This window comes from Cimex lectularius, unplaced genomic scaffold, assembly GCF_000648675.2.
Source record: "Cimex lectularius strain Harlan isolate CLEC.00 unplaced genomic scaffold, Clec_2.1 scaffold147, whole genome shotgun sequence".
Lineage (NCBI taxonomy): Eukaryota > Metazoa > Arthropoda > Insecta > Hemiptera > Cimicidae > Cimex > Cimex lectularius.
The window spans coordinates 907552-919849 of NW_019392851.1; the positions used below are offsets into that span (position 1 = coordinate 907552).

Consider the following 12298-nt stretch of genomic DNA (forward strand, 5'->3'; position numbering starts at 1 on the left):
CAGTTGAAATGTTTTTCTCCACAGAGTACAAACAAGTTCTTGTAGATCATTAATGTATCCATGTGTTTTCTGGCGCATCAGAAGGTCTGTTAATTGTTGTCTGACTGTTTCTACTGGTTGAAAGTAACGCGCAAATTAAATTCAGCACCTTTCAGGTGTTCAACAGTCGTTTTGTGTCTGGATCTCAGATTGGACCATTTGAGTCTTCGTTTTCATCTGACCCAATTGGATATAACCAGATACTAACGACATATCAGTATAAAAGATGCACTAACAATCCACTATCTCCATACAATGCAACATATGAATATGGTATAAAAATTTATTATCCGGTACCCGTACCTAAAAGCCGAAAACAGTTTGGCATAGCAAAAAGAAACTTATCTGAATTGAACATTTTAAGGAGCAAGGTCTGGTGAGGAAGAAGATGATCTTACAGTTTATTAATTAGGTCTGTGGTAAAATTTGAATTGTTAGGCCTTGAGTTATTTAAAACGTTCCACCTCTCTAGTTTATTTTCTTAATTTAGGCTCACTCCACCAAGCACACGGTCTTTTATGCAAATTGACCTGGAAGGTTTTTTTTTAAATATACCTTGGGTGACAATTCATGAGGTATGCTTCTGCACCTCTTGGTACCAGGCAAGAGCTGATTTGCAGCAGTGTCTGTATGTTGCTTAGGTCAGCAGCAACATAATTTCAAAACTTTACTGTCTATTTCCTAAACCTATGGCCTGCATGATTTTACATTTTCACTCTTGTTGATATTTTGAACGTTTTTTTAAATAATTCATTTGTAAACAAATAATAATAGAATAAAATACAAAATTCCATGAAATTTCTCCTTGTGATCTCTGTGGGGTAATAAACGTTTAGCTTGGTCGTTCCGATCATTTTTGGACTATCATCACTGCTGTCAGACGCGTTTGGCCTTTTGCCATCATCAGTGGTGAGTTTGTGTCAGTGAACACTTTCCACAGACCAAAACAGCGATGATAGGCAGATAAAGGAAAACGGAGGCAATAAATGCCTGAAGGGCAAGGTGTCATTTGTGTTAAACGCAATTGAGAAATTTATTGGTTCATTAATGTAGAAGGTGTTTGCCTGACATAATCAAACACATGAGTTGTAAAACAACAAATTCGACAGAATCGACGGGTTTAACGTGAGAGAAAGTAAAACGGCCTTACCTGCTGAAAAACCCCGAGAGTCCTCTCCTCTTTGGCTTGTCGCCATCCGAGTCTTCTGAGACGATACTGCAGTTGCCGATGGAGATGAGCGAGCAGTTGTCGGAGACGTCGAAAGCGACGTCGGCCTGTTGCTGCTGGTCGCCGTTGGTCGAAGGCGAAGCGTCGCTGAGGCTGGAGACGGTGCTTGAGAAGGAACTCGCCCCGGTGTCTGTCCTCGGCAGCCGCTCGTTCTTCTTCACGCAATCGTCGATGAGGTGGATCTGCTTGGTGACGGGGCTGTAGGCGATCGGCAGATCATGGAGGACGCTGTCGAGCGAGACCGGCGGATTCTTGGTCTCCGACTGTTTTTCTTTGTCGTCATTCTTCTTCTCAAGACAGTCCGGCCACGTCCTGAACCAGTTTTCCGTCTCTTCAGAGTCAGATGGTTCCTTGTCCTGGACGGCGTCCGTCCCTTTGCCGAGGACGACGCTCTGGCTCTTCGCTTTAGGCAGAAAGACGCGTTGGAGGTAGTACCCCGGCCGGAGCCTCTTGTGCAGCTTTCCGTCTCTAAAGCTTGACGCCAACTGGGAATCGCACTTTATCAAGTTATCGCATTCTTCCTGACATGGCTCAGTCCGCGGCTGAGGCTGGGGCTGGCTCGGCCCGTTGGATATCGCCGTGTACTTGACATCGTGCTCTTTTCCCGAGGTGATCGTCTTCATCTTAAAACGGCCCTAAAGGCCTGAAGATTACACCGATGCAGTCCGAGACACCAGCGCGGATAAAGACGACACTGCCACGCGAGAACACATTGTTATGACTGCAGGAGGAAACCCTTCACGGGTGAAACCTTGAAAAACCTGTTCTGCCACCCAACGCAGACAAATTTCCCTTTTTCCTCTTTTCCCGCTTTTATTCAAAATGCACATTGGCTCAAAAACAGTGCTTACAATGATTATCTAAAGATCTTGAGTCGCAACGCTCTCAACACGTCTCACAACAGTGACACGACAACCCAGAAAACACACACTTTGAGTCCTGAAGATGATCTCGATAAAGATCGAACGTTGGGACCGTAAAGAAAATGTTTTTCTAATCTACATCACACCAGACCGTATCTCACGTTCTTTAAATAATCATTAATTAACTGCCACTAAATATTACACATAGTACCTGCAATTTTGTTGCATGTACAGTTTAATCTTATAAAAAGAATAAAGTTTTTTTTTTTAAATAAAACATTTATTATGACACAAACTTCACCATTAATTGTTTAGGAAAAAAACAAATACAACGAAAATTTATTAAAAAATTGGAAACAAAAATTGCGTTACTGGTATTAAAAGAGTACCAAACAATTTGGTTTTATTATTTGAAACAAAAACAAAAATTTAAAACTTATTAGAAAAATTTCCAATTTTTTAATAATTAATCCATTTATGTTTAGTGGTCTAATTGACCATATTAATTATTTCAATTAATTAATCTTTTTATTTAAGGTCTTGATTTGAGAGTTGTGAGACTAACTTTTTCATCTCAACCAAGACCTTACATAAAAAGAATAATTGAAATTTTTTAATAATGAAAAGGTAATACATCTCTGTTGGTTATGATCTGCTTAAATCCTTATAACTTCATATGAACAGTTCCTTTGGGCAGACTAGGAGACGAGCCCAGATGACACAATACAATCGGGCATTCACCTTAGCTCTAAAATTTAATCCAACTATAATTAATCGTTGTTGCAAAGATCATCTGATGGCTGTGCATGCCACTGCCCATGTCCACACACTTCCAAATCTGGACCCGAGGTTCCCAAACAAAGCAACCTGATGCCCAATTCACCTTATACCCAGTTGGCTAGAGTGATCTAAATTTTTAAAGATCATTGAATGGATCATAAGAAGGCAAACAAATTGTTCATATTCGGGGAATTTTCCCCAAGAATCTCTGACAATTGACTAGCCAGAGGTGTTGTCTTTTTGCCCTGTCATATCCACACTATTTGATTATGTTTTACTGTACTAATTCTCTACAAGTTTTGCTAAGAGGAAGCGATTCTCTAGTCATTAGATATCCATGGGAGGGCCTAAATTACCTATTCTCAGAGGAGTCAAGATTATCTCTTCCTCTTGCTCGTCAACTAGTAAGAAGAGCTCCAATGTGCAACATTCAGCTTTATTTCTCGTAGCATGATGCTATTTATCATGGCTAATTCTTTCTGCCATTGCTACATCATGTCCATCAGTATGTGGTAGCTAAAATACTGGAACCCTTCATCGTTGGAATGTTTCACAGTAGTATCATTCCCCATATCCCACAGTGTACTGGTACCCCTCTCTCAAAAAAATAAATAAATAAAATAAGTTAATTAATTTTTAAAAAAATCACATTTTTGGATTTAAGAATATCCTGAAACATGGGTTATTTTGTACATTAATAGTTTCCAAAACATTTACAACACATATTTATTGAAAAATGGGAAACAATAGTAACAAAAACAATTTGGTTTTGATTTTTATCGAAAACAGAGTACATGTAAATCTTACAAGAAAATTTCAACATTAGTTGTTTAGATAAAACATTTACAAAAAAAAAAAAAAATTGTTTAAGCCCATTTGTAAATGTCAGGTTCAAATGCAGGGCTGCTGGATTTGAACCCAGGCCATTTACCTTACAGATTAACGCTGTGTCAATGTGCCTGTTTCGGCCACCAACGGCCCTAAACAAAAGCATTAAAATAGTACCAAACAATATTGGTTTTATTGCTTGCAACAAACAAAAAAAAACTTTTTTATTAAATTAAAGGATGCCCATTTAGGTCATATTTTCATGGGCATCAACCCTTTCTTTTTCATACACAGATAGTATGATTGAGGGGCAACCACCAACAGGGGTGAGCGCAACCCTTAGTGGGACTACCCTGACACAGCAGTAACTTCTTTGGCACTAATTAAATAATTTTTTAGATAAAGCTACATAGTACTTGACAATGAGGCATGCACATACTCTGGGCATTATGAGTCTAGGATCCATTTAACCCAGAGAGCTGTCCCCGTCTTCATGTTCATGACCCCCTGCACAACCGACTCATTTTTCAAGAAAAAAATTGAAACTATTCATATTTTATTTAATAAATTTGCTGATTGTAAAAAATTAAAAATCTATATTACCAGCATTATCTTCCAATAAATCAGCAAGGTCGCTCTACAAATGGCATTGTGTCCTCAGTGCTTATAGTGAACATAGTTAAAATATGTTTCACCGTTAACTGAACATCGCAACTGTACACTTGCAGTCGTGTATCCTCATTCTTATTGCCACTGCCCTAAAATTTTATTTGGAATTCTGTACTGGTGTAATGCAGCATTCTTGCTTAAATTCTAGATACATTGGTATACAAGCAGATCCTTCTCTGATGGAGTAAATGCTTAGTTTTCTATATTTTACTTCATATTGTAACTTTTGAAATATTTCATATATATAAGCAACAACATTTTTAACAATAATAATTTTTGTATCTCGGCCGTTTCAAATTTCTTTGTCTGACATACCAAGACATGGGGAATAGGAAGACCTAAATGATCTGAAATTACTAGCTAGAGGATTATCATCCTGTAGGCATCAAGAAAAAAGTTTGCCGTGCCAGACTCATCTGTGTTTGGTTGACTACAAAACTGAACAGACATATTTTGTACATAGGATAACAGTTTTGCTTATGAGAGAATCTAATATTTGAATCAAACAATAAAATGAAATATTTGTATTAAAAAATGTTTTTAATTGCTTATATTATAAATAGAATAAAATAATTGAAGAGAACTCTGTTAGTAGAAATCAGAATTTCAACAATTGATTTATTGTTATAAAAAAGTAATGTACTTTATTTAATTTTTCCTCAAATTTATCCATTTGATTTTGATCTGTATTAATATGACCTGCATTGCATATTGATTTTGAAAACTGCTCCGGGTTGCTCGTAGTCCTGGTAACCTTAGTAAATTGTAGCTAAGAACTGCAAGAAAAATGTTCCACTTTTGGAGCCAACAACAGAAAAGCCATGGTTTAATACTCAATGAAATCCGTGCAACATGTCAGGCGAAGGGGAAAAACATCACAGAGGCGATGGCAAAGTTCACAGTAAGTAGATGCCATTTTTTCGCTTTTTAGTTTATTCATCCTGTTTTCCTGTCAGGTAGCCAACATGCTCGTGATTCCTAAGCACAAGTTCTATGACAACTCAAGGGATCCCTATCAAGACATAATCAGGATAACAAATTTAGCTATTAAAGATATCATGTCAAAATCGGGGATCAAGCTACAGATGATGAAAGCTCAAGCATATTTTTCACTCGATTTTGGAGGACAAGGTATAAGCTCTGTTAAATCCATTATGTTTAGTGGTCTGATTGACCAAATTACTTCTTTCAATTAATTATTCTGTGTATGTAATGTCTTGGTTGAAATGAAAAACTTAGTGTTGTGAGCGGGATTCGAACCCACGACCTTCAGCTCAATACACCACTGCTCTGCACATCACAATAGCTCAAGTGGTTAAAGCAGCAGCGTATTGAGCTGAAGGTCGTGGATTCGAATTCTGCTCATGACACTAAGTTTTTCATTTCAACCAATACCTTACATACACAGAATAATTATATTCTATTGTTCAAAAATAAAAAATAAATTTTTTACAGAACAGGTACTCGAAGAACATGCAAAACTTTATGACTTATACATCCAACCACTTAAGAAACAGATTATAAATGTTATGCCGAATGATCCCATCCAAAATTCCACAAAGGTTTTGTTCAGACAAATAATACTTTATCTTGTACTTTCATCAGGGATGGGTGACCCAAGCCAACCAGATGTCTATAATGAAGCAGAATGTAGATACTAGAGATAAGCTTAATCCTCGCTTAATTAAAAGTTTTTGTTTTTTTAAGGTGCTCTGGCAAGTGTACTGTCTCAAGAAGATTTATTGAAATTCATAAAGCTCACCCGCTATAAAAAATCATTAGAACTTGAAGAAATGAACAAATTGCTTGTTGGCATTCGTTTATTCAACAATATGAGGAGGCTGGGAGGAGCCGGAATCGATGATAGTCAGTTTAAAATTTTTTTTTACCTGAGAACGATATTAATATATTTTTCTTTAGTGCCACAACTTTTAACAAAGGCAGCATTTTCGATGGAAACCATATTGAATGAATCCATTGGGAGAATTGAGTGCAAATTAACCCCGTTAGAAAAGGCATTCGAGATGGAGTACGAATGGGATTCAAAAAATAAGAATTTCCTACTGCGATCAAAACGTAGTCCATTTGGTAGTAACGATGTAAAATTGGCAAAAGAACTTTTATGCCTTTGGCAACAGATTTCATTTTATTTGAAGTAAGATTTTAATATTGTATATATATATGAAACATAGTATGCTCATATCCTCAGATGAATTTCTTAAGCCAAACACATCTTACACAATTTAAATCAAATTATCCTACAAATCATTTCATTTTTATTTCAGTGTGATAAAACAAAACATCAAAACACATCTTACTGAACTTGAAAATGTTAAAGAGGCACTAAATAAAAGACTGACTTCATTAATTGAACACACTAAATGCAAAGTTGCTATTGAGACTTCTGTGATATATGTACGAATTTTATTCCTTTTTTATCTAGGTAAGCAATGAAAGCAAATAGATTGTAATTTAATTGTATATGTTTTTTTTTTCAGCCTCAATTCAGAAAAGTTTTCAAGTACTGGAAGACATTTCAAGAAATGCTGATTCTGTATAGTGTTTACAATAAATTGCTGAAAACGATGATGCAATACGCTAAGGTAGCGTTTTATTAATTATATAGATGATATTGAAAAGATAATTTTAATGATAAATGTTTTTGGCTATATATGAATAATTTTCAACGCGGTTTGCCAGGTCAAGACTATTCCAAAATGGGTTCTGAAAATTGTAAATAGACCTCTTGACTTTTTTGAAGAAGAAACAATTGGAGAAGTCATCTCTCAGCAGTTGGTTTTGCAGGATGTTATTTATCCTGAAAACAATGAAGTTTATACCTTAGAGGTAGTGAATTTATCAGTTGTTTTAGTATAAAGATAGTTTAAATTTGTTGTATGTATGGTTTTAATTTCAACAAAAGCAAGATCATTTATTCAATTTAATCCATTTTTGAAGCCTTACAGGTTTCCTCTTCAGAAATATTAGAGGACCAGAAATGACTAATAACAATTTCTTATAATTATTAATTAATAGATTTATTTTTGGCAAAAAGCAAGTTTTTGAGCAACAAGGAATTTTCAATTGACTTTGAATACGTTGTAGATGGATGGTCCAAAGCACGGTGTTGCTCACATTAAGGTACCTTGGCTCCAAACAAAGAAGTGGTAGACAAGCCACAAAATTGTAATTACGGTTGTTCGTGAGTTTCTCAACCACCTGTTCTACTTTTTAAACAAAATATTGGCATTCAATATTTTGTTACTATGGTGAATTGCTTTACATGAATGAATGTATTTGACTCTGCTAAGAAGAAATGCTGTTTTCATAGTTTCGAGAAATTGAGCTTTGAAGTTTTTCATGCTGAATGGCCTCAGTTAATAAACATGTAATAAAATATCCAAAACAATAATGACAATAATGTATAGGCCCTTATGATGACCTAAAGCTCGGGTTGAATGCTAGGCAAATATGGAATTTTGTTTTTGTTTTCTCTTGAACATACTACTAATAACACATCAAAATATATATTTTTTTAAATATTAATTATTTATAATCGAATAATGAAACCATATTTTGAAAGAAAAGTGAAAGAAAAAAAAAGAAAAGGGAAACAGAAAAGGAAGAGGGAAGAAAAGGTGATTCATGTCGTTTTTAAAGACTCAGATGCATTGGATCTGAAACAAGCAAGCGAGGAAGCAGAATTCTGGGGAAGCAAATTCCAGTGTTGTCTCTGAAATTCTGAAGGATAAGGCTACAGTTTTAGAGGAGTGTTAAAAGCATGAGATATTATTATGGCATTTAGATAAGGAATGTGGGGAAAAAGTTTATAGATATTGAAGAAATTAATTTAATTTAATTTTAAATATGTATATTAAAAATCTAAGTTTATAAGTGCTTAGAATGTTAAGATTGCTGAAAACATTAATATAGGAAGAAATATGATCTCTTGGCTTAAGATCACAATAGTATTTAACACAGGAGTGATAAGCAATTTGAAGGCGATGAGCAGATTGAGAGTCTAAGGAAAAATAAGTGAAAAAGGAAAGAAAAGTGGAAAAATAGAACTACAGTAAGAGAATAAAGGAATTATTAAAAATTTAATAAGGAGAACTAGTTTTCTGTGGTATGAAAAAGCTTCGAAAAGAATGAAGGCTTGAGTAGACCTTTGTAATAATAGAGCTCACATTGTCATGCTGTGTAAGCTTGGAGTTTAAAATAACACCAATATTTTTAACTTTAGGACAAAAATTAATGGAGGAGCCGATGATATGAGGAGGGATAGGAAATCTTCATTAATGCGTTTATTGGAAATTAATATGGACTGGGACTTGTTAGGGTTAAATGAATGCCGTTATTTCTTGATTGAGGGAATGAAGATCATAGTTGAGCAGAGAGATAGCTTTAGAGATATTGTTTGTAGGACACTGAATTGAAATTAAGAACTAATGGAGATCATTTAGAAATATGGAAAAGAGTAAAGGTCCAAGAATAGAGCCTTGGGGTACACTAGCTGAAGTTGAGAGATAATTGAAACCTCTTTCTGTGTTATGCCAGAATTTTGTATTAATGTTATGTTTGTATTTTTTATTTATATTTTCATATTTGCTATGGCCAATTAAATGGGAGCATTACACACATAAGGGGAGCAGTGGCAATGAAAGTTGACATGGCACTCATCACTGGGTGGTATCAGATCTCAGCAACCCTGAATTGGGTCCCAACCCCTTAGGAAAATAAGTTTCTTTGGTGGAAGAACACCAGCACACTGAGGGTTCAATTCACATGTGTTGCAAGCTCCCAAAAATACAGCAATAAGCTGTGTAAAGCTACAATGCTCAGGGGAACTCCAGTTCCCAGTATCAGTACCATTATCCACAAGAAAACAATAAATTAAAAACGAATAGAAGACTATTGAGTACTTCATAACACTTCTGTATTGAATGGTTATATATAGAGCTATATTTTTATTTATGTACTAACTCAATTAGTGGTAAACCCAGAGTCAGATTTTATCAAAGTTGAGTAAATTATTCTGTTTCACAATTGAGAAGTATAATTAAAATAGAATTAGTCGTTTTTTGAAACTTCACTCAAATATAAATAGTAATCACCTTTTCAACAATTTTATGGCTTCAGATGGGTGGATTTTGTCCAACTTACGCTCTACTCGCAGAAGGCGTGGTTTTAAAAGCCAGACCCCAGATTGGTATTGTGAAGTTCGCTGGGAAATACTATGGCTTTAGGAATGTAAAGGCGGCGTACTTTTTCTGCAAGAATCCAGATCTGTAAGCTCAAATGTAATGTATTAACAGTTGACAGAGGAATAAACTAATTCTATTGCTCCAGGGTTATAAAGCAAATTGTGGATATGGTGAGAACGAAACCCGAATACATTGAACTCCTTCAACTACGGACGGCAATAAACCAGTTCACTTATCCATTTGCAGCGTAAGTAAAGCATTTTGTACATTCATTTTTTAAACCTTGTTTGAATATATATGGACAAATTCTGTGCTTTTCAAAAATTTGAGTTCAACTACGTTAAATGTAATATTCAATTTGTAATGTTCTGCACTCTTTGAAAACTACAGAATCCCTGTACCTACAGCACACTGGTGATTTCTAAGTTCATAAAGTTTGATTAGTTGGCCCGATCTCAGTGGTTGAATTTCTTTTATAGTTATGTTGTACATCCCAAAGCACTTTCTCCTGTGGGTGTTTCCTTGCAGGATCCACATGTACCGTGTTGGATTATACAAATCTTCCTCCAAGTTCCCATTCAATCCACAGTGTCCTGTTAAGCACCCTGTTAGGATTCAAAATTTTTCCTGCACCCTTTGGTGCATTCTGTTGTTTCTTTCCTGCTGAAACTCACCAGGAGGTTCTTGGATTGTCTGCATCCAGTGAGTGAATTCTACTGTTTTTTATATAACAGCCCCTTTCTTTGCACGGTCTTGTTTCTTTACATGTTGGGACCCGGCAGAAATTGATTTTGTATACCTTATTCATTGTTGCAATTCAGTACCATCTTTGAGATAATAATATTTGAGCTTAGTACTCTTTCGGCTGACTGGCTCTCTGACATAATAGTTCATGGATCCTTTGCTCAGTTGTGCTGTGTACATATCTTTGAATGGACTTCAGCTTGGAAGATACTTGTGTACTTACGCATAGGTTCTGAGTATTTGGTTCCAGAGCCAAACACTCCTGCCCCCATACCTTCTTGCATTCTAGATCCAGTCACAATGTTTTTTAATTATACTTTAATAATTATGCCATAATGATAATAAATGAAATATGTTCAATTTGCATTTCCCAATCTGTATATCAAGCCAAAATGCTTAAAGAATACGTTTTCAGGTTGTTATTTCTTATTTATTTACTTTTCATTAAAGAATTAATTTTTCTTTGGTATTTCTAAGTAGTTTGTTAATCCTGGTCTGACTATTCTTGAGCTTTGCTTTATTAATTATGCGATATTATTATGGTGGGCAAAGGTTATATTGCAGATGATCTTATGAAATGTCACAATCTTTATTACTGTCATAAGAAACTACTAAAATTGTATTTTTTAAATTGATACTTTTGCTTAATAACATACAAACAATAAAACAAATAACAACTTTATTCCAAAAATAAGAAAAATGTATTTAAATGCGATAATCTAGGGGAATACCATTTAACACGAAAGTATTAACATCGAGTGATAAATCAGTGCAGACCGACATACACCCAATGCCAAGCATCATAGACCCTAAGCACCGGTCGAGCACCTGGCAGCTGAAGGAGGACGCATGCCAACTTGTAAAATGATTAAAATTCCCCATATGTCCTTCAAATTTTAATCAATTTCTTTTCCTCTCAAACAGGCGAACATATTGAAAATGCGAACACACTCCATGCAGACAGACCTGTCACATTTTGCTTATGATATCGGCACACAGGTCAACTTGCCGAAAGCAGTCGAAGTTCAGACCATGACAGATAACTACACCAATACTCCCAAACTACAAAACTTCCTTTATGGCCTCCGGGGACAGAAAGAGGACAATCAGCACACCGTCATACTCACAAGGCCTGTCGAAGAAGGTTTCTAACAAAATTTGAATTAAATGGTAAATAAAGTTATGAAAAACTATGCTCTTGAACTTTTAAAGGTGTAGTTTACATTCAAAATAAATATTAAACTGTTAAGAAAAAGAAAATAATTTTAATGTGAAAAATCTGTCAGATTTAAAATTCATGGGTCCAATCTTATATTACATTTTTCTTCTTCTTTCAAACTGATTACTTCTATGTATTAAAATCATACGCTATATATTGTCAATATATGTAGATATAACATATAGTTAATAAAATACATCTAATGTATAAGATTTTTCGACTTTTTTTATAATGGATACCATGAACTGGAGGAGTTCCCCCTGAGCACTGCAGCTGTATACTACAGCTTATTGTACTGTATTCCTGGCTTCATTTTTTGGGGAACAACATGCACATGAATTTTGAGCCCCAGTGTGCCGATGTTCTTTCATCAAAGAAACTCACTTTTGAAGGGGGTTGGGACCAAATTCAGGGCCGCTGAAATCCAATCCCACCCCCAGACCTTCAATTGATGAGTGCTGTGTCAATTTTTCTCAATTGCGGCCACCAGTCCCCTTAGGCATCATAAAACGTCCAGAAGTGATGGTGAGAATCGAACCCACACCGCACAACCGGGGGATCTACTAGTTGAGAGTTTGACACCTTAACCACTCGACTATTGCGGTCCCCCTATGACTCGAAAATATTATTCTTAGCTTGGCAAAAACAATTATTTATTTATCTAATACTGTATGACTATTTACGGAACTATACGTGGTTTAGGATGATATGAAAGTAGTGACAA

General features: G+C 35.5%; 2 protein-coding genes across 3 annotated transcripts in view; one reads left to right on the plus strand and one right to left on the minus strand.

The window, feature by feature from the left end:
* The window catches only part of LOC106669199 (TBC1 domain family member 14-like), a 37816-nt gene extending 35786 nt beyond the window's left edge, over positions 1-2030 (minus strand). Inside the window, exon 1 of the mRNA XM_014398516.2 lies at positions 1190-2030. Within this exon, the coding sequence (XP_014254002.1) occupies positions 1190-1890 (701 nt within the window). The 5' untranslated portion in view covers positions 1891-2030. The remainder of the gene's footprint in view (positions 1-1189) is intronic.
* A 2996-nt stretch (positions 2031-5026) lies between these two features.
* LOC106670543 (cilia- and flagella-associated protein 206-like) lies at positions 5027-11548 on the plus strand. Of its 2 annotated transcripts, XM_014400996.2 has the most exons (12): positions 5027-5308; positions 5364-5538; positions 5863-6057; positions 6115-6273; positions 6328-6562; positions 6693-6822; positions 6906-7010; positions 7108-7254; positions 9547-9695; positions 9757-9858; positions 11079-11214; positions 11280-11548. In XM_014400996.2, the coding sequence occupies exons 1-12, from the start codon at positions 5195-5197 to the stop codon at positions 11505-11507; spliced, it is 1875 nt and encodes a 624-aa protein (XP_014256482.1). In that variant the 5' UTR covers positions 5027-5194; the 3' UTR covers positions 11508-11548. The 2 variants fall into 2 exon arrangements, with proteins under 2 accessions (XP_014256482.1, XP_014256490.1); XM_014401004.1 differs by lacking the exon at positions 5027-5308 and having other exon boundaries at positions 5448-5538; positions 5868-6057.
* Positions 11549-12298: the final 750 nt, after the last annotated feature.

Bases quoted from the DNA above. Each gene is read 5' to 3' on its own strand.
- LOC106670543 (XM_014400996.2), top strand. From the start codon at position 5,195: ATGTTCCACTTTTGGAGCCAACAACAGAAAAGCCATGGTTTAATACTC. The intron at 6,274-6,327 runs GTCAGTTTAAAA...ATTTTTCTTTAG, and splicing joins AGGAGCCGGAATCGATGATA to TGCCACAACTTTTAACAAAG. The intron at 11,215-11,279 runs GTAAAATGATTA...CCTCTCAAACAG, and splicing joins AGGAGGACGCATGCCAACTT to GCGAACATATTGAAAATGCG.